The sequence below is a fragment of the Metopolophium dirhodum genome, chromosome 1, assembly GCF_019925205.1.
Source record: "Metopolophium dirhodum isolate CAU chromosome 1, ASM1992520v1, whole genome shotgun sequence".
NCBI classification, from domain to species: domain Eukaryota; kingdom Metazoa; phylum Arthropoda; class Insecta; order Hemiptera; family Aphididae; genus Metopolophium; species Metopolophium dirhodum.
The window spans coordinates 149,327,260-149,351,353 of NC_083560.1; the positions used below are offsets into that span (position 1 = coordinate 149,327,260).

Here is a 24,094-nt window from a genome sequence, read left to right on the forward strand (position 1 = left end):
AAAAATAATTTGTAAATAATTTGTTCACGTAATACCTATAGTTTTAAGTTTATAAATTTTTTTTCAAGTTAAAAAATTGTTTTTCTCTGATCAATTTTTGATTTATAACACAATAGATACATCATACATAATATTTTAGTTTTCTTTACTTAGCTAACAATAAATAATTTATTAAGTAAAATAATTTTGTAAATCACTTACCTTAAGCAGACAGCTAATCTTTCTCTAGGAGAAATGGGTTTTCTCCAATGAGTTTCCTGCTTTTTTAAGTTGGTTTCTATTTTTCCAAGTAGAATATGAAATGAGTACTGAGTCATTCGGAAATATTCATAAAATTTTTGTTCATCATCCACGAGTCCATTATATAAATTCAAAAATTCACCTTCTTGTTCTCTTTTTTTCCATAAATCATGTACCCATAAAGTACGGTTTTTTTTCTTTTTTTCGAATTTATTTCTTCTTTTTCGTCAAGAATTAATGCAATTATAACTAATTCTTCTTCGCTAAATCTTACTTGTGCTTAACAGAAACTTGAAGTTTTAAAACTCAATCACATCTGTTCCCCACGGTTTCGGAGTGAGTACTGATTGCTACTGAAATTATATAACTGATAAACAGTGAAACAACGAATCGGATCGGAACGAATCGTATGTATGTGAATACAACACTCGGAACATTAAAAATCGGAACGGACACGGATCGGATGTGTGTGAAAGGACTTTCATAAGCATCAGCGCGCGATACTATTATTTATAAATGACTATTGTATTAGAGTAGGTACGCTCGGGGACTATTTTTAATAAATGATACGCCAAAAAATGCTGTGATGTTACACCCTGTATCAGAACACATCGTCTTCCTCGTTTTGTTACAAATATATCATCTATGGAGTTCATGGTAAGAATATTTACTTTAGCACTTGTGTACTTGTGTACTCGACAAGCGACTACGGACTGATTGTCTGATATGGATTTATGGTGAAATAAATATAGATAGGCACCTATTGCATTTTGTTACACTATTAATACAACTTAGGAAATTACAGATAAATAGATTTTCGATATTTTCGATAACGTCTGTGATTACGCCTTTTTATAGCTTTCTACTATAATATTTATTGATATCGTAGGAAGTCCCGAATGTGGTTATTATTATCGTGCTCGTGTAATGTACTACGGTAGTGACCACTCCGTTTTTTTTTTACTTAGCTTTGCGCCACTACTGTCGCGCTGGATTAAAGGTATATATAAATATACAGTATATACTTACCTATATATGTTACCTATATTATTTTGATATATATGTATATTTGTATATATATATTATGCATGTATGTACATATTTTATATACTTTTTAAACAAAGGAATATATATTTTACATTTTAGTGCTGTAATAATCCTCGTCATCATTATTATTATTAGTATTTAAAGTAATACTGTTATATCTATATATGTATATATTATTGTGTATAAGTACTATTATCTGACATTGATTGACTCTGTAAGAATACCAGATATACGGAAAGCGTGTATATGGTTCAGAGGTGAGGTCCAGGATTAGAACTTCATTAGAAATTGTCGGTCATCACATTTACAAGGTGATACCGATTAGCTTAAATAGGAAAACCATAGAGATAGTAAGTTAGTTGATTACTGGAGACGAGGTGAGTACGTTCTGGTATACATCTATTCAAGACGTTTGTTACTTTTAATAAATACACTTTTAGTATACGTAAATTTGTGTGTCTTTATTATTATACCTCTAAGGGCTAGTTGTACCAGTCTAGTTTAAACTAGAGATTATCTAAACTTTGTTTAAAAATTAAACCTAGTTTACAATTTGCCATGTTGTTCAACGGTAGTTTAAACTACAGATAGTTAAACTAGGTTTATCAGAGCGGCCAGTGGATTCTATGAACGTTGGGACAGCTACACCACATCAATACTATTAATATCAGTGCATTATCACTTCTTGTTTAATAATGATAGCATAATAATTAATAACATTAATTTAGTATTTAGAATTTCAGAACAATATTAATCTTTTATTCTTTTATACTTTTAAAGTTTTATTTATTTATTTTATTTCATACATTTATATAATTATTTGCTAATACATAAGAATTATTAAGAAATGACTCCAATTAAAAAAAGAGCCACTAAATTTTCCTACAAAGAAGAGAAGACTGCTCGCTCTGGTTAAGAAATATGCTTCAACGATCGAATGCAAAAGAACAGACATAAACTCAAACAAATTAAAAGCAGCTTCCTATGAAAAATTAGCTATAGAATTTAACAGTGTTTGTGGTGAATGTTATCGGTCACCCAAAACTCTTCGTAATAAGTATGTAAACATAAAAAAATGTGGCAAAAAAGTGTTTTCTGATGAAAGAGCATACCTACGTGGTACTGGTGGAGGACCTGCAAAAACCACCTCTTCATCAGAGATACAATCAGAGCTTCAGGAAATTCTTGGGAATCAGATGACTGGTTTCATATCAGAGTTTGATGATGACAGGAATCTTACCATACCGGGAACAAGTAGTGTTATTAACTCAAGTAGTAATAGTGGTATGATTTTGGCCTCAAATACTGGATTGAAACCAATTGATGCAGTTTTGGATTGGTCTGAATATAGTCCAGACATGTTAAGAACTCGTCCCTCTCATGTACTTCAACCCGTCTCTCAACAAAATATGTTTGATGTATCTTTTAATGAAGAATCTGAAAATATAGATAGTGAAGGAGAACCAGTAATTGAGGGTAGATAAAAACCTCACTAATTTTTACTGATTATGTTGATTTAGTTGATCTATTATCCATTTTATTTATTTCAGTAGTAGATGATCGTAAAAATTCTGGTAATGTCCCTATTCAAAAAGAAGTTAAAGGTAAAAAAATTATGTTAGTATTATGTAGGTAGGTCTATATAGGTACCTACCAAATTTATACCTAATTTACTAACATAATATATTGCTCTTTTTAAATTGAATAATAATAATGCATATTGCATACCTACATAAAATAGTATCAGTAGTATATATGTACCATTCCTGGGACAGTGCATAAAATATCAATAAAAGATCATAAAGAAAACAATGTGCAAAAAGATCAGAAAATCGAAATGCAATAATAATTAAAATATTTTTCACAAAACTTATTAAATACAATAATAATTAAAATATTTTTCGCAAAATGTATGATATTAATAATTAAAAAAATATTTTTCTGAAAACATATGAAATGCAATAATAATTAAAATATTTTTTAATAGAATTGTTCTATTAAAAATAAAAATCTAAATGCAAAAATGTATTAAAAAGAAATTGAATACCTGAGTTAAAGGAAATGAAATGTATAATAAAATAATGGAAACAACTATCAAAGATTTTAATAAATTACAAGAAAATGAAATGCAAAACGAAATAGAGAACTCAATATTAAATAATGAAATCTTTGTTAAGTTTTGTAAATATGAATACTATAATACTAATAATAATAAAAATATTAAAATTATGAAATATAAATATATTAATATATAAATACAACTGGTACTAATTTTTTAAAATATCTCCATGATATTTGTCTTGTTCAAGATTTAGGAAATATTAAAATATGTTGTCTTAACATGAGCAATTTATATAAAACGATGCACAGGGGGGTCTTCAAGACGCCTCTAACTTTTAATGAAAAAATCTACAATTTTAAAAGTGGATAATCATCAGACTCAATCCCGAAAACGATACAATTTATATAAATGAATCAGGAGTTTATTCACTTATATTAATCCTTCAAGAATATTTTTAGTAAAACTTATGAAATTAATTAATTAAAATCCAAAAATCTTTGAAAACGATTTTACACTATGATACTATGAGGGGGACTTTTAAAGAATTAAAATCAAAAATTATTAATGTAAAAATGGAGATTCTAATATAAATAGCATCGGAGTAATACTTAAATGAAAAATATGAAGCGGGGAGTAAACTTTTAATATGTAGTGTAGATAAGCATATAAAACATATCTGTGTTGATCCGACTTGAAAATATCAAATAATAAATGAAATATAGGACTTGTAATATTTAACTCTTTAAAAAAATGCAAAAATTTTGCAAAATATCTGCGTTGTACAGACATCCAGAACGGTTGCCACCTCTCACTTTTTTATTTTTTTATTTTATTTTTTTTTTAACTGGTTGTCTGTACAACAGAGATATTTTTATTTTTACCTAAGCATTGTGGCGCGGTGGGTTAGACATGTATTTATTTGTAGAATTTAAAGGTCAGAGGTGGACATTATATACGTCAGCCTTGGAACAAGACTGAGGTAGATACAAATCAAGGTGACAACGTAGGCCGCACCACGTGACAACTTACATTCGCATGTAAACAGTGGCGCACACTGGAGGGTTCAAGGGTAGCAGCTGCTACCCCTGATTTTTTTGGTGGGTGGGTGGGTGGGTGGGTGCCGTGGGTAAGTGTCCCCAAGCTACTAAAATATCCACAAAGTAACAATATTCTACTATGTATAAAAATATTTAAATAATATAGGCTATGGCCATTAGAGTAAAAGCCAATATAAGAGGTAAGTAGGTAACTGACTAAATACCTACTAATGAGTATTTTATCATCCATAACATCGTAGAATAGATTCTCATGGTGGCATGTTTTCACGATGTTACAAAATACAAATTACAATCAAATCGGTATTCGGGATAGGCATTCCTACCGCGCGAGGTGGGAATACGTCGGAATCAATAAATTAATTTGTTTGTAGTTTGTGACTCTGTGCTAAATTCTAATGCATAAAGGTGAAGGTGAACGATTTGTTAAAATTATAAAATATTTTAATTTGTATTATTTATTAGTTATTACCATTGATTACTGATCAAAGATTTTATAATTTAAATATTAATTTTATAATATATAAATTAATTATTAAATCAATGATTCGTATAATCGTATAAATGTCTGGATTATATTTCTATTTTCGATGAACAACATAATAATATATATATATTGTAAATTATGAAACGAGCATCTTCCACCACCGTCCGACTTCTATTTATAAACAAATGGTACTATTACTATAGATACAGCTATACGCACCAGGCGCTCCAGCTATGAAATTTTCCAAACTGGATTTATATTTAATTCACACTAATAATTTTGTATAACGTATATCGATGGAATGACGACGACACGAGAGACGAGACATATAATTGGCATTCACACAGCTCGCACAGCTACGTTATTACTATTAGACATTAGTTATTACTATTTTCTGTGTTATAGTGTTGTGAGTTATTGTTTTTCATTAATATTTATTATAGTGGCATGGTGCACTAGTAAACAATTACAATATTTTTAACTTCCTACAAAATGTCGAATTCAAATATTGGTTTAGACTTGGTGTGTTCATGCGGTAAAAAAAAGTTGAACTTAAATGAAACGAATTGGAAGCGACATATTTCGTCCTGTAAATCAGAAGAGAGACTAAAAATCTCAAAAACATGCAATAATTTAACCAATTATTTTTCAAGAAAAAGAGATAATTCTACAGTGTTTGATGGACTTGATGGAACATCATTGCAAAAGAGTAAGTATTTAATTAAATTTAAGGGGGCTAGAGCGTAATCCATTCTAGGGAGTAAAAACTATGCGTTTTATATTTCAGTTTATATGGGTCTATTGGGTCTTGTGAATGTGTTGAAAATAAATGAACATTAGTGTGTGTAATTTGTAGTACCGTCGTACCGAATATAAGATATACAAATTATAGCGCAGGGCTCTACAAATCATTAAAAAAAAAAAACTTAAAAATATTGAATAAAGTTAATAAAGTTAATAAAGTTATTGCATTAGTCAAATAGACCTGGGACATCCTGTATATAAATTACTTTTTTCACAATAATATTATCAAATATACTTAGTAATATCATAGACTGACAGACTGTTTTCGCTCAGAATCGTTTTTCTTATACAATGATATTATATCATTGAATTCAAATTTAACACCATCCTTTACAGTGACCCACTTGTAACCTACTGTACAGCAGAGAGAATCCACTTACCCACCTTTTTATACTTTATAACGTTATAGATGCCTATGTGAATGTATAAATATTACCACATTTCAAATTTCATCATATGAAATCTGCTGTTTATGAATTTTGATATTGAAAACAATATTAAATTAACAAAATTTAAATTAAAAAAAAACTAACTTATTTGTCATGTAGGTTTAACCTCTATTTGGCTTAATTATTGAAATTTTATGATATATATACCTAATATAATATATATTACCTACTTTTAATACACATGCCAAAAAGGCCCACACCAGTTAGATACACATTTTTACATTAATTTTTATATGTTAAATAAGAAAATCAAATTTGCACAATATTTTTAATCAAAACCGCAAAGTCAATGATTTAAAAGGTAGGTAGTTTTTTTTTTTTTTGTAAGAATTGAAATAAAATTATTAGTGTTTTTATGTTAGCAAAAACAATTTGCTTGTTTAATAGGAACTGATAAAGCATGTGGTATATCTAACGAAGACCAGATCTCTGAACTTGCTAAATCATCAGGTTAATTTTTATTCAACTATTTTATTTTACTTTTTATTTATATTTATTTTATATTATGTTGTGTTAATGTGTTATTAGGTACAACAAGTTTAAATGACATTGTTGTCAATGTCAATGAAGATCACATTTCTGGAGTTGATGATTTAGAAGGTAATTTAATTTGATTTTATATACAACTTATAATAATTTTAAATTTGCTTGTTTAATAGGAACTGATAAAGCATGTGGTATATCTAACGAAGACCAGATCTCTGAACTTGCTAAATCATCAGGTTAATTTTTATTCAACTATTTTATTTTACTTTTTATTTATATTTATTTTATATTATGTTGTGTTAATGTGTTATTAGGTTTAGGTACAACAAGTTTAAATGACATTGTTGTCAATGAAGATCACATTTCTGCAGTTGATGATTTAGAAGGTAATTTAATTTGATTTTATATATACTTTATAAAAATGTTGATTTAATTTTTATTTGTTTGTTAAATAGGAAGTGAAAAAGCTTGCAAAATTTCTAATGAAGACCAGTCTCTTACTATTTCTGTTGCAAAAGGTAAATTAATATTTTATTACTATATGTTAAGTTAATATTATATAAATTAATTTCTTTGCTATTAATTTTCTTTCCCCGAGGAAAAAATTAATTATAAGTACCAGGTTTTAACGCAATAAATAATCTTTTCTTTTCGTACGTCATTTCTCTAGTAACTTAATTGCTTATAATAGTCCGGATTAGATATCAACTTTTATACCATTGTAAAAATATATACAATTTTTCTCATTTTTAGAAGTTGGTATCGAAGAAAAAGATCCTATAAAAATAATTGCATCTGGACCATTTTCTTATGAAAAAAGAAAATTAATTCTTAGCTGGGGTCCTCATCAGCCTCAGAAAGAGGATATGTCCAAGAACTGTTTTCCTATGCGAAACAATAGGAGTTTTCTTCCTTCGTGGTATAAAAAAAACATTACCTGATGGCACTACCAGCTCAAGAGAATGGCTTTCATATTCGTGCAGTACAGACCGTATATTTTGTTTATATTGTATTTTAATTGGAAATGATAAGCAGTCTGTTTGGGTCACGACAGGGTTTGGCACATGGAGCAAGGCAACACAGAGACTAATTATGCATGAGACTTCTTCCTTTCATGTTGAAGCTTCTCTTAAATTGAAATTAGAAGATCAGTGTGTGCCTCTTCAACCTTCAATTCTTAGAGCAAGGAACACATTTGTTGCTACGAACCGTCTAATTGTCACAGCAATTATTGACATAATTCTCTACCTTGCTCAACACTCTTTGGCTCTAAGAGGTCACAGAGAAAATTGGGAGACCAATTTACGTGGAAATTTTAAAGATTTGGTTTGTTTATTGGGAAAGTATCACCCTGTTCTTGGATCATATATAGCTGGCCAACGTTTAAAAAAAAAAACAAAATATGATTTCATATCGTGGAGAAGGCAAAATGAACTCATTGACGCAATGGCTGGATACACTCGTGGTGTCATTCTAAAACAAATTAAGTGTGCTAAGTTTTTCAGTATAACATTAGACAGTACATTTGATAATTCTAGAAAAGAGCAGCTCTCCTTTGTGATTCGCTACATTCATGATGAGACTGCCGAAGCCCATGAAAGGTTAATCAGTATGAAAGAATGTGCAAATACTTCGGCACAAAATATATTTGAAATAGTAGAACAAATATGTGCTATATATTCTTTAGATTGGAAGCAATACTTGGTTGGACAGTCCTTCGATGGTGCAAGTAATATGCGTGATGCATATAATGGACTTCAGGCCATAATTAAACGTTCTAATCCGGCTGCAGTTTTTGTTTGGTGCTATGCACATCGGCTGAATTTAGTTGTTATTGATGCGGTAAGCTGTTCACCCAATGCAGTTGATATGTTCGGGATTTTAGAATCTATTTATGATTTTATATGCTCAAGTAAGAAACGAGTGGCCTTATTTGATGAATTTCAAGAAAAAATATATGGAAGTACACAACGTAAACGACGCTTCAAGAGAGTAGAAACTACTCGTTGGTGGTCCCATGATCATGCGCTCAATACTGTTTTAGACACGTTTGATGCTTTATGTGATACCTTACAAAATATCCAAAATAATGAATGTTCAAGTGATCGCAAAGGTGCTCATCAGGCTCGGATTTTAAAAGAAAATATCATGTGTGATAAATTTTTAACCACAGCCATCACATACAAAAAAATGTTTCAAATTATCACTCCTCTCAGTAAAATGCTGCAGGCCAAAGACATAGATCTTATCGGAGTTATTGATCTAGTTAAAGAAAAAATACAACACTTAGAAACATGTAGAAGTGACATAGAATTTTCCACTGTCCTTAACCAAGTCGAAGAGTTCAAAAAGTTTTCAATTAACGAATGTGAAGATTTTAAGCCGATTCCACATAATCGAATTAGACGGGTACCACGTAAAGCTGACGAAATAGCTGTAGACGAAGTTATTGAAGACCCATTGCAAAATTATAAAATTAAAACATATTTTATAGCATTTGATACAGCTATTACTCAGATAAAAGAAAGGTTCAATGAAATATCCAGTGGTTTATTTAAGGATCTGTCATTATTTTCTCGACGTCGCATGGAAGAAATATCTAATGATCTCAATAAATTGCCAGTTGATGCATTTAAAGTATTTTCTGATACATATAGTAAATTTGTTGATAAGGAAGATTTAAAAAGAGAATATGTATAATTCATAAAATGTTATTTTAATTTTGAAAAAGTTAAGCTAATTCCAACCCGTCTTCATGATTCTCAATCAGACACCGAAGATGAATCTATTGACCATTTACAAAGCGACTTGGAAGATTCTCAGAACACAGTAGAAGATTTTACTATCCCCAAGCTTCCTTTAAATGGATGCAGTTTATCAACAGTATTGAAGGTTGTTAAAATAAGTGGTTTACAGTCTGTATTTCCTGTCCTAAGCATAGCTTTGAAAATTGCTGTAACATTACCTGTTGCTAGTACTACACCAGAAAGAACTTTTTCCAAACTAACAATAATCAAAAATAAACTACGCAGTACCATGACTGAAGGTCGCCTTGAAAATTTAATGGTACTTTCATGTGAAAATGACATTAAAATTGACTCAGACACTGTTATTAACACATTTGCCAATAACAGCAGCTTGTTGCAAAAAGCTTTATTATATTAATTTGTTATACAACAGTATGTAACCTAGTCCCAGTGTGCATAAATTGTATTTATAGGAAACATTTGTATTAAATATGTATTAAAATATAATTATATTTAGTAATTAGCAGAGAACATAATATATCTTTTTTAAATTAGCGTTCAATACTTTAATATTTTAATTATTGCATTTTTTATTCAATTTTATATTTATTATTACTTCTTAATACTATAGTAATATTTATGAAGAAGGTTATACAATACTACCTAAGGGGTGTGGGGGCGAAGCCCCTGCGGGTCTGTTTTTGAAAGTGAATTGGTGGGTGGGTGGTATTTTTCCATTCAATATGCTACCCCTGTTTATTTTTGAGTGTGCGCCACTGCATGTAAATCACCAATCGCCCGAAGCGCTACAATTGCCGGCTTTATAATGCCTCCCACCTAATTTCAATCCCACTACGAGAACAAATACAGTAGGAACAAATCACATAACAATTAATGCAGCGCTACAAAAATTGTCAGGCAGATTTGAACCCAATGCGGTTGCTCTCAAAGCACACGCTTTAACCACCACGCCACAATGCTTAGATATGTAATGTATACTATGTAACACTATTTAAATAAAATTAAACTAGTATAATTATACCACGCTGTATACTTCACACTGTATAGTAGTCAGCAGATAACATTCTACAACAGGATGTTAAAAATAATCAGTCTAACGTTGATATATATATTACTATTATTATTATTATTATTATTATTATTATTATTATACAACACTGTATAGGTACTATAATATATAAATATATAATACTTCGTAAGTATTATATTCGATTTACATTTTCGATGTTTAAAAAATAATTATTATTTATGTTTTTTAATTCATTCTAGTCGTTTAAATTTTTTTAATTGTTCATTAAGTGTTTTGCAATGCATAAATTTTATAATATTTACGAAACAACCTTTATTTATTACATGGTTTTGTAGTCTTAATAATTGATTTTTTTTTTATATTGAACATATCTTATAGCATTTTCATAACAACATTCATTTTCATAATAAAAATATTTATCATCATCACGGTCTTCCACAGGATCAATCATAGGTTGTTGTAGTTCATTTTCAATTTCATTAACGATATTTAAATATGTTAGATTTTGATTATGTCTAATTTCCATTATTTATTATAATAGAAATATATTTTTTTAACATCGAATTATTAAAACATACATATGAGTACATCAACAACTCGTTAACATCAACGTTTACGTTAACGTAAAAAAACAACGACTCGTTAACATAACAACGATTCGATAACGTAAAAAAAACGTTAACGTAAACGCTAACGTAAAAAAAACAACGACTCGTTGACTCGTTGTTAAATATATATTGTTATGTTATTTAGAAATAAATATAATTTAAAACATATTAAACGAGTTGTTATTTTTAAATAGAAATATTTCTATTAAAAAAATATGATATTTAAATAAATTTTTTATAATTTTCAATAAATTCTAAACATAAATGACCACATATAGGTGGATCATTATAATATTGAAATTGGGAAACAGAACAAAAAAGATTATCTTTACCCAAATATTTTAAAAGTTCTTTTGGTGGCTCACCAACTATATGACCAAATGGATCAAAATATATTTTAAATGTATTGCTTATTTTTTTCCATGCAACCCAATGAGAACAATTTTGAGTAGAATCATTTAAATTAAATACTCCACATTCATTTTTCCATGGTGTTGTTGGTAATTCATTTAACATAAAACACCCTCTATAATTTTTTATTTTATTTCCAAAATAATTCATATCTATATTACTCAATGGATCAATTTTTATATTATTTTCTTTAATCCAAAACCGTGTATGAATACCTTCAAATTTTTCAATATTATTTCAAATTTATTCATTTTTTTAATTTTTTTTTCAATATTTTTTTTTTTTTTTTCAAGCCAGAACCTTGTGATCTAATTTTTTTCTATCTCTTTATTATGTCGAATTGTTTCTTGTTCCAATTTTTTTTTATGTTTAGCATCAGTTATTGCAGTATAAACTGCACTTGCACCTGCAGCCAAAGCACTTACACCTTGTTCTTCAATTACATGTTTTTGTTTTACAACTGTATTTCTAAATCTATCCTGTAAATCATTTTTAAGATTAATTATTTTATTTACATCTGTAGATTTATGTTGTTTTTTTTTCTCTTTTAATATTATCTTCATCTTCATCTTCATCATCTTTTTTTATAATAACAGTCTCTTTTTCATTAGGTTTTAATATTACATCTTTAAACCTATTTTGTAATTTTTTTTTAGTATTAATTATTGTCTGAATCTTTACACCTGATGTGTTTTTTAAACTATTTCCTACCTTGGAATTGTTTTGTGTTTGATCTTCAAATGTAACATTTTTTTTAATTTTTTTTTTTAATTCTTTTTGAATTTGTTTGATATCCATTTATTATACAAAATTAAATTAAAACATAATCATTCATCGATATATAAAATCTTATTACCTTTATTGTCATAGATTAAATTTTTTATCAAGTCTATTGTTATGAAACCATATGTTTTTATTTTACTTTTTTTATCATATTTTTTACAATAAGTTCTATTAATTTCTTTAAATTTGTCTAAAGGTACATCTTCACTAATCAAATCGGACCATATTTTTTCAATATAATACTTTGATTGATTAAAAACAATTAAAACATTCAAATTATTTCTTATTGTTTTTATATCTACTGAAGTATAACTTTGTGTTAAATAAATAACACTAATATTCTTTGATCTTGATCTTATAAAATATTCAATTATCGTGTCTTGTTTTTCTTTTAGAAAATCATCAAAAATCACTAAACTATTTGGTTCACAATCATCTACAGATATTATTTCATCATTAGAAAAATGTGTGTTTATAGAAGGTATATCATCAAATATTTTTTTTATTTTTTTATAGACTGGTTGATCAATATTTTTTGTAAAAATATATAGATTTAAATAAGGAATCCAATAATTTATAATCAGATTATACAACAAGGTTGTTTTACCACAACCAGATGGTCCTATAATTAAAACACGTGAAGGTAATTCAAATAAAGATTGTTTTTTATTTTCATCATCAATAAAAAATTTTACTATTACTTTATCCATTTATTTAAAAAAAATATATATATTTTATAATATAAATAAGAAATGGAAAATAATTTAACCCTACACTGCATAGTGTAGACATTTGGTTACATACTGATTTAATTTGAAAATAACGTTCTTTATTTCATATTTTTTCATTACCGCGCATTGTAGACCTCACTCCTTTCAACAACGTCATATCTCAAAAATCGGCTATTTTTAGTTATGCCCATATTTAGATTGCCATTAAAGAGTAGTATATCCGTGTAAAACCGTCATATCTTTAACTCAATATTAAGCCGTTAGATGGCATAAGTGTCGTTTATGCATTTTTTAATATTTTAATATTGTTTTTTCAAGAGTGTCACAATTCAGTTTGCTATTTTGCCGTTACCAGGAGAGATCTCCTTCTTTTAGTGCAAAAGAGTTTTATTTTGTTAGAAATCGGTATTGCACAAAAGGTAAGTACACTTTTTATTTTTAATATTATATCAAAAACGTACTATTTAGTTTTATGTCAGAATTGTAAGGAAAATGAAAAGCGGTCTATTGAGGTTTATTTCGATTTATGACGTTCTTGCATTGTAATTATGAGACTTCGATTGTACTATTTTAACTTGTGACATTATTGTCAATAAAAATTTCTTGCTCGGACAAAGTGGTTTTGAATCATTTTGTTTTATGACCCTCTTCCAAACAAAAGTTGGCCCCTAATTGGGAAAATGTGCAGTTTCATTTTAGAATGTGTCATTATTGTTAGTAAAACGATACACTGTTTCCATGTTGTCGCAGGGGCTGCGTAATAATTATATTATAATTAATTTTATCTAGATTGAACATTATGACTTCTCGAGGTGAAAAGTTGACAAAGTTGGCACTTCATAATAGAACAGAGTCCCGAGAAAATGCATTCGACATTAAAAGTTAGTAAATGTTATGGTACGATATATTATACGATTTTATGTTTTCAATTTTGATCGAATAATTTATATTGATATAATAAATATAACATATTATTATTATGTACGTGGCAGTATTATAGTAACCATGCTGTGAAATATTATAATATTACCTGTACAGATTACGGGTTTTTCCACAATATGCAGTAAATAGTACTAAATAACAATTGTTTTGATAACGTTCAATGCCGCGGCGGCTTAGCGCGTAGCCGCAACAATAATACTCCCAATATTTATAATTAATATCTATCTATTAGAAGCTTATCAAGCATCAATGCCCATGCTATATTACATGTTATGTAAGTTGTAAACAACGATAAAAACATAATATTATATTTCGACCACAACTACGTCGGTAAAATTACAATAACAGATATTGTAATAAAAGATTAATCACCTAAATTATTTTATTGTTAATAACAACCAGAATAGAACCTCTCGTGATATTTTGCTTATAAGAGGTTAGCGAACTATTTGTCGTTTGTTTGCAAATACATATTATATTATTATTTTTATTGCTATTATTATTTGACCAATTATAAAACTAACTTACGCTGTTGTTTTTCTTAAAACCTTAAAACCTTTATTATATTTTTGTATAATATTATGATTTAGAAAGAATTGGTTACTGCGTTAAAAAAAAAACTGGATTTTAGTCATGCCTCAAATGATAATATTGTTCAATCACCAGGTATTAAGCAAAAAACTGATCAAATATCATGTTTATTAGTGAATAAGGACACGACTGATATTGTCGAATCTTCAAAAGCTGGTACCTACGTAATTTAGTAAAAAAATTAAAAATTAAAATTAAATTTGCTAATAAAATCCTAATCAAATAAAATAAAATTGAATTTGTTTTTTTGGTTTGCAGAAGAAATATTTTGTTTTGGGTCCAGTTCTGGTTCTGGTCAGAACAAGTCAAGTTCCTCCTCTTCTTCATCGTCTAGCAGTTCCAGTGATTCAAGCGATGAGACTGAATCTGAAGATTTCGATGACACTGATGCAGATAAAAACTGGACACCTTCGATTGACCAAGAAAAATGTGATGAGGATGATTTCCAGAAAGACACTGATCATGACAATGTTATCATGGTTCAAATACCGTTAACCAGTACTGTTGGTCAAACTCCTAGCTTATTTGATATTATCACCCCTGCCTCAAACAGCAATGCTGGTCTAAATAGTAATGACTTACCATCCGTCCCCCTGCCATCTATTACCCCTGACTCAACCATTTATTCTTTTTTTATTTAAACTGAAATAATATTACATTATAATAAAAGTAATTTTTTTTTAAATAATGTACCTATAACTTACTGCCTGTTTGGAATGTATTTATCGTTGCAATGATGACATATTTCAAAATAATTAAATGTCAGACTTCCGAATTGTATTATTTTAGTGACTATAATGACACATTTTGAAATACTTCAAACACCATCAATGACATTTTGAACAAGAATGTCATAAATCAAGAGGAACTTTTTAAACTTAAAGTTTTTATATGTTATTCTTCTTTAAATCAAGAAACAAAAGCAGGTATTATCTCTAATGTATGGCTCACATATTTAAAATTTCAATCGGTACATTAGTATTTATTTTAGGCGATTTTATTCTACTTTCTAAGTTTAAAATCGCTCTCCTTAAAAATTGAACTTTTTTTGTGTGTCAACACACCGATTCGTATAGTGATATCAATATTGTCATAACAACCACGGTTACAGTAATATTTATCATATGTTTTATTTTCACTACTCAATATCTTATCAGTTGTCTAGTACCGATGTGTTTATCATATTTTATCAAACTGTACAAACCAAACTTGGATTCAAAAAAAATATATTTGAAATCATAATTGTGAGTACTATTTATTAAAACCATAATTATTCCAATATATATAATTACTTTTGTGTAATTTCCATTTTTCTGTTTGTAGCTTTTTGCATACAGTGTGCGGAAAGAAGTATCACAAACGAAGGATGAAGAAATCCGACAACTCCTTACGTTACCACAAGATTGGAACATAAGTGATGACGAATTTGATGACACAGATTCAGAAACTAATTGTGAATCGACGTATGTATGTATCTATAGAGACAAATGTAAGTCATGATACCAAATTACTTAGTCCTATTGCCGCTTCGTCACCTAATGATGTACAATTGACAAATTACAATGTGATTGATATAGAAAGTATTCCAATCATGATAGTAGGGACTGAAAATGAATTTTATAACATTGAAACTGTTGATCCTAGTTTTTTCATTAACGATTGTTCTGATATTGTTCATAATTCAACAATTAATTTTCAAACACAAGTGCAAGATATTAGTCAAAATATTACCGAAGATTTACCTGTATCACCACTTTTCACTTCTAGTAATGAAAATAATAATATTTACCCTATACATGTTGCTCAACAAAAAGAAAGAGCTGGTCCACTAAAGTGGAAGAAAAGAAAATTTATAATGAATGAACCACTTATACAATTTGCCGATAAACCACTACCAAGTAAATTGACTGATTTATCTACGCATTTGTCATTTTTCAATTATTTCTTCGATGAAAAATTATTAGATTCAATTGTAGAACAAACAAATTTGTTTTCTAACGATAATGTTTTCACAAAAAAAGACATTCAAAAATATTTAGGCATTTGCATTAACACATCAGTAGTTCATATGTCCAGTATTAGAGATTATTGGAGCCAAGAATTGAGATTTGATCCAATAGCAGATACTATGAGTTTAAATAATTTTGAAAAAATTCGTCGGTATATGCATTTCAATGACAATTCTACAATGTTACCTAAAGATCATGTTGACAATGATCGTCTACATAAAAACCGTCCAGTTATTGATCACTTAAATAGTAAGTTCCAATGTATACCTTTTAGTAGAGATCTTTGTGTAGATGAACAACTGTGTGCTACTAAAGCAAGAATGTATCTGAAACAATATATGCCAATGAAGCCTCATAAGTGGGGCTATAAGCTTTTTATGCTTTATGATGTAAATGGGTTTGCTCATAAATTTGAAATATATACTGGAAGTGAAAATTTACCAAAAAATAGACTGCCAACTGAAACTGATTTAGGAGCAAGTGCAAATGTTGTTGTTCGGTTAACCAGAGAGGTTCCTAAAAGTATGAATCATAGAGTATATTTTGATAACTACTATACAACTATAGAACTAATTGATTATTTAAATGAAAATGGTATAAATTCACTGGAGACAGTTAGGAAAAATCGAATACCTAATTCAAGAATACCATCTGATAATATTCTAAAGAAATGTAAGAGAGGAAGTTCTTTTGAGTCCATCTACAAAAATACACATATAAATTCAGTTACATGGAAAGATAATAAAAATGTCTCCTTAATTTCAAACTATTGTGGATCACTTCCATACACAAAGGTGAAGCGTTTTGATAGGAAAAAAAAACAAAATGTTGAAGTTAAATGTCCAGCTTTAGTTATTGAATATAACCGTTTTATGGGTGGCGTTGATCTGTTGGATACTTTAATTGGGCGACATAAAATTACCATGAGAACCAAAAAGTGGTATATGCGGCTTTTTTATCACTTGCTGGATATGACAATAATCAACGCTTGGCTGTTGTATAAAAGAGTACAAAAAGAAAATGGTAATAATGCTCCAATGAAACTTAAAGCATTTAGGATTGATATTGCTACTTGTCTAACAAAAGTTGGACAATTTCAAACTCCAAAAAGAGGAAGACCAACATTAAAAAGTATAGAAGAACAGTTCAAGGAAAAAAAGAAAAGAGGTAAAGTTGCAAAAATACCAACTACTGAGGTTAGACTTGATGGCAATTTTCATTTACCAATTCCAGATAAAAAACAACGATGTAAAATACCCCAATGCAGTGGATTTTTGGTCACAAAATGTTATAAATGCAATGTAAATTTATGTATGAATAAAGTAAACAACTGTTTTTTTGATTTCCATATTAAGTAGATTTTAAAATGTCTATTTAATTTTGTTTTGTTTACATTTATTTTTATTTTAACAGGGTACTCTTAGTTAGGTTAGGTTAGTCTAAGTCACCTACAACTTGTTTTTATTCATAATTTTGTTTTGTTGATATGTTTTAAATATTATTACTAACTGTAAAACAGCTACAAAAGGAACTTGTAAGACTGAAAAGATTTTAATTTTTTAGAATGGTATATTATTTTAATTTGTTTTAATAAATGTTGTATTCTAAGTTCTAACAGTACTTGGATATGTATTTTATTTTGATTTCATTTTGATAATATTTATTATTGTAAATGATTTTGGGTTATAATAACTAATAAGTATATAAAGTATATCATGTTAATATAATAGATGTTTTCATAATAGAAATTATTTTTTTAAATAAAAATTATGTCACTTATGCACACTGTTGCCGATTGGCTACAAACTCTTAAATAGTCTAAAGTGGGTATATAAAAATTAAATATATTTTTTAGTCATTTTTCCCAAATTCAGCATCAAATTCCACTTAAAAAATATTTTTTTTTAATACAAAATATCATGCAGTGTAGGGTTAAATAAGTATGATAATGATATAATAAATAGCCAATATGAAAATTATATACCTCAAATCACAACAGAATTAAATAAACCTAACCGAAATACAATAGTTGTAGAAGATGGTAAAGATAAATTTCTGAATATTAAAAATTCAAAACTTTATTTATTATTTGAATATGTACAAGAAGATGGTGCTGGATATCCAACAAAATCTAATATTATGATATCTGATAATGCAGGAGCATTTTTGTTTCAAAAAATTACAATTAAACTAAATAATAAAATTATAGATGAAAGTGAGAATAACGGAAGAGTAAGTACAGTAAAAGGTTATATGAGTTATGCTGTTGATGGAAATGGTCCTACACAAAATTCAGGATTTCAATCTACGTCTGAAGGGGGAGGAAGTGTCGAGCTCATCATTCCTTTATCACACTTTGGTTTAGGATCAATGAAAGATTTAAATATTATTTACAATGCTAGATTTGAAATAATTTTTACAAGAAACACTGATGATAATGCATTGATTCTAGAAACAAACACTGAAGCTACAGCAGAGACAAAAAATATTAAAGCCAAACAAGGTAAAATTAATATTTTAGAATTAAAAGTTCAAATGCAAACAATAGAATATGATGAAATAACAAAAATTCAAATAGTTGATGAAATAATTAAGAATCCATGTATTTTAGCTTTTAAAAAATGGCAATGTATTGAAGTAAGAAATCTTACTGGAAAAAAGATAAGATTCGATTTAACAAATAACTATCGAAATAATAAACATCCATTGTTTGGTGTTGTTTTTTTTTCAAACAAAAAGATTAGACAATCAAGAAAGTAATGCTTGTTTTTTTGATGATTGTGATGTTGTAAATTATTCTTTTGAAGTAAATGGAAAAAAATATCCTAATGAATTGCAAAATCAAGATTTTAATGATAAAAAATGTTGTCAATCATATGAAGATCATATGAGTTATAAAAAAACCTATTATAAATCACACGAAGAAAATCCACTAATGTCTTAGATAAACTACAATTTAGACAAAAGAGACCATTTTTTGTTGTTAACATGACTAGACACCCCAATAAAATTGCAATATCCAACTGTACAGTAATTTTAAACATAGATTTCAGTCAAAATTTACCTGATAAAACAATTTGTTATATTTGTTTAATTTCTAGTTCAGTGTATACGTTTGATATTGAAAGAGGAATAGTTGATAAAATTTTTTAAAAAATTGTTCCTTACTTTAATTTTTTCAAGATATTTTATCTTGAAAAAAACTTTTCATATTTATTTTTTTTTTATTAGATCAAGAACACCAATAAATTCTTGATCAAAATTAACAATATTACCTTTCAAATCTAAAATATAAATTTCTATTTTTTGAAACCGATTTTTACTCACTGGTCTATATATCATTTTATGAGGTTTAGTCAAAGCACTATTAGAATTATATTGAAATAAAAATTAAACTTCATCATAATGAGATAGTTCATCAATATCATGTGTAATAGATTCATCAATTATATTACAATGTACTTCTAATATTTTGTTGTTATTGTTTAATGATGAATTTTCTCCATAATGTGTATATATCGTATCAATCCCTCCTAAACTTAAATTTAAATCTTTATCAAATGAAAAATAATCTTTTGTTGTTATTTTAATGTAATTATCATTATTTTCCAACTTCATAATCGAATTGAATAAGATATTTAAATGCTCAATTGAATAATTTCCATTTAATTCAGTTTTACTATTTTTAGTAGAAATAATACCTTTAATATTTTTTATAAAACCTTGTGTATAAATCATTACTTTCTTTGTACCTATTATTTTATAAAAAATATCTGGTGCTACTTCGAATGAAGCAGGCCATCTTTTATTTATAGGGATTGCATTTGTTATAAAATCTCCAATATAATCAATACCTAAACATTTTGATAAATATTCATCGAAACATAGACCGATTGAGGCTGAAATATTTATAAAACCATCAATTAATTCAAGAGTTATTTTAGGAAAATCGTAACAATTCATTAAATTTTCAATTTCATTTACTGTGTATATTCCTTTAAAAATTGTGTCCATTGGTATTTCACCATTTCTACCTAATCTAAATCTACAATCTTGTTCTATATTTATATAATTTTCATTAGAATTAGGATGATAAATTATTGGTTTACTATACTCTATTCCACCTGAGAGTGAACCACTCGGCCGACCAAAACTCGTTTTGTTCGCGCATCCCCACCACAAGGCGGGCGCCGCCGCGAACGTTGGTGGAGGCCGTCACGAAACTGCAGCTGCCTACGTAGTGAGCTGTATTAACACACTACCACTTGTTTGATTCTACTCGCGCGCACACGTTCACTTTTGTATTTACCACCGTCATTTATTTGTTTAGCTATCATTTTCCGTAGTGATTTTTCTTTTTGTTCATATATTTTTTATTAAATATTTACCATGGACCAAGAACAAGCTGTAGGCAAGTCTCCAGTAAAAAAAAATCCATCAGGAAAAGTAAGAAAATTTCTTTCAATGAATGTTAAAATGAATGATTTTTTTTTATTTAATATGCTGGTTTTATCATAATAATTTTTATTACAATTACAGCGAGTAGATTCTGGCAAGAGACAAATTATAATCAATGCGTACAAGTCAAAAATGAATTCCGATCCAACAAAGTCTTTAAGAATTATCCGGCAAGAACTTTCTAAAGAATTGGGCATTGGAGCAACGACAATTTCGACCACAATTACAGAATACAACAACACTAAAAAAGTAATATTTCCTTGCAAAAAACGTGTTAAGACATCCTTCCGCGATACATTTGAAGAGTTTGAGAGAAATGTGGTTCGTAGGCATATCCATAGTTTCTGGTTCAAACGTGAAATTCCTACGGTCGACAAAATATTTCAAGCAGTTTCCGATGACGACTCTTTACCTATTATTTCGAGGACAAATCATTTTAGGCTTTTGAAAGAAATGGATTTTAAGTATAGCAAACGTAGTCGAAACAGTGCACTGACTGAAAAAACCGAAATTGTGTGTTGGCGTAGACGGTTTCTTGAACAATTGCGTGAATACCGAAATGAGGGTCGACATTTATATTACCTGGACGAGACCTGGGTTAATGCTGGTGAATGTACCAGCAAAACATGGATCGATACTACAGTTAAATCACCCCGAGACGCATTCCTACAAGGCCTGTCAACTGGTGCCGTAAATCCTTCAGGAAAAGGTAAACGCCTTATTGTCCTGAATATCGGTTCGGAAGATGACTTTGTCCCCGGCGCATTGTTGTGCTTCGAATCGAAAAAGAACACTAGAGATTACCATGACGAAATTAATGGGGAGACATTTTACGAATGGATGGAGGGTGTACTGCCTCGTTTAAAAGATAACTGTGTGATAATCATGGACAATGCGTCATATCATTCTGTGAAGCTAGATAAAGCACCTACGTCGCAAACCAGGAAAGGTGATATTATGAAATGGTTGGAGGATAAAGGTGAGGTTATAGACAGACCTATGTGTATACCACAACTTTTTGAAATTGTGAAAAGGATCAAGCCACAGCACCAGAAATACGTAATTGACGAATTGGCAAAAAAAAATAACCGTAATATACTAAGACTACCTCCATACCACTGTGAGCTCAATCCAATAGAGTTGGCTTGGTCATCCGTTAAAAATTACGTACGGATGAACAATAAGACCTATAAATTACACGATGTAAAAAATTTATTAATTGAGGGCGTCGAACGCGTGGATGCAGGCATGTGGAAGAATTTTATTAGTCACACGAAGAAAGAAGAGGATAAATTTTGGGAAATCGACTTCGTCATAGATGACGTATTGTCTGCAGAGTTGGAGTCAGTAACTTTGACAACCGGAGATACATCATCAGACGACTCCCTCGGCACTGAATCTGACTAATTTTTTTTATTTGTATTATATTATATTGACTTGCGTATTCTTAAAAAACGTGTATTTGTATTATATTAGATTGACGTGTGTATTTTAAAATTTTTTTTTATTTGTATTTTATTAGATTGTCGTGTGTATTTTTAAATTTTTTTTTTTTTTTGTATTATATTGACTTGCGTATTCTTAAAAAAATTGTATTTGTATTATATCTTTTATATTAAATTTATTGTTTAAGCAATAAAACAATTTAATTTATAATATTTTATGATTATGTGTTTGTATATAATACAGTTTGATTTATGATGAAAATTCAAAATACGTGTTATACAGTAATGAATCGCGAAAACAGCTATGTTTTTATGATTCTCTGTATGCACGGCGGTCGATCACTAACGACGACCGGCGAAGACTGTCGACCAATGACAGAACGCCTAGCCGTCACCAGGGGGGTCAAACAATGATCGGCGGCTCAGTCTGCGTGCGCGAAAGCGGTTCACTCTTAGGTGGAATAGAGTATACTAACTATTGAAAAATCAAATTCACTGTTTTCGAAACCTAAATATTTTTTTAATTTTTCATCTAAATTATAATAACAAGGAGATTTAATTGTAATTCTATTAGTTTCATCAGAAAATGATATAATAAGTGGTTCTATTTCTTTATTCAATTGTTCAATACTATATCTACCTGTTTTTATATGTATTATATTCTGTTTAATTGTTATACAACAGTCTGATTCAATATTAATAAAATTGTTGCCCTTCAAAACTATTGAATAGAGACCTAAAAAATGATCACCATCATCATTGTGAATAGGTTTGTTTAAATGAATACAACCCTTTTTAACTTTTATAAATACCATTTATAAAAGTAAATTAATTTTTTTATTTAAAATCAAAATCATGTCTTGTTTTCCCATTCTTTAAAATTTTTTCACAATTATAAATAAGATTCAATCTTGTTTCCGAACTTGTATTATACCATGTTATTTTGTTTTCTGTAAATTCATTTTTATATCTATCTGGTAAATTTAACATATATTCATCGTTTAATACAACATTTAATTTTTTTCCAAACTTTGTATTAATCATTATGAACTTATTTACTTTGTATGGTTTTCCTTGTTCCAAATCATTAAATTTTATAAATGTATATCCATTGTTCATTTTATTTAAAGCATCTTTAAAGTTTTCCATTTCCATTTCTTATATATATTAGAAAATATAAATTTTTTTTATTTTCAATAATTTTTTTAAAAAAATTTCTATTTAAAAAATTTTTTTCAATATAAATATAAAAAATAAACGAAACTATATATTGTCTTAAATGTAAAATTCAAACAAAAAATATTAATGCAACTAAAATTCAAACAGTTAATGGTAGATGGAGAATTTCATCAAAATGTTTTAAATGTAACACAAATAAAAGTAAATTTATAAAAAATCCTACAATTGGACATAATTTTTACAATAAAAAATTAAATGACACAGATAAAATTATATTAGCTAAAGAACTTCATAAACCAGTTAGAAAAAAATTTCCTAAACGAAGAATTTTTACTAAAGGTATTGATGATTTATGGGCTGCTGATTTAGTTATAATGAGAAATTATTCTGATGAAAATGAGGGTTATTCTTATATAATAACTGTTATAGATACGTTTTCAAAATTTTCTTGGGCTTTAGAACTCAAAAAGAAAGATGGAATTAATGTTTTAGAAGCATTTCAAAAAATA

The 24,094-nt window shown here is 28.4% G+C and overlaps 1 protein-coding gene across 1 annotated transcript; it reads left to right on the forward strand.

The window, feature by feature from the left end:
- The first annotated feature begins 20,892 nt into the window (after positions 1 to 20,892).
- On the forward strand, positions 20,893 to 22,368 carry LOC132933345 (uncharacterized). Its single transcript, XM_060999644.1, has 2 exons — positions 20,893 to 20,949; positions 21,043 to 22,368. Exons 1-2 carry the CDS (start codon positions 20,893 to 20,895, stop codon positions 22,366 to 22,368), a joined length of 1,383 nt encoding a protein of 460 aa, XP_060855627.1.
- The last annotated feature ends 1,726 nt before the right edge of the window (positions 22,369 to 24,094 follow it).

What these genes read in the sequence shown, in the direction of transcription:
- LOC132933345 (XM_060999644.1), top strand. Translation starts at nt 20,893, where the DNA reads ATGGACCAAGAACAAGCTGTAGGCAAGTCTCCAGTAAAAAAAAATCCA. An exon ending in AAAAAAATCCATCAGGAAAA is followed by an intron (nt 20,950 to 21,042) that starts GTAAGAAAATTT and finishes TTACAATTACAG; the next exon opens with CGAGTAGATTCTGGCAAGAG.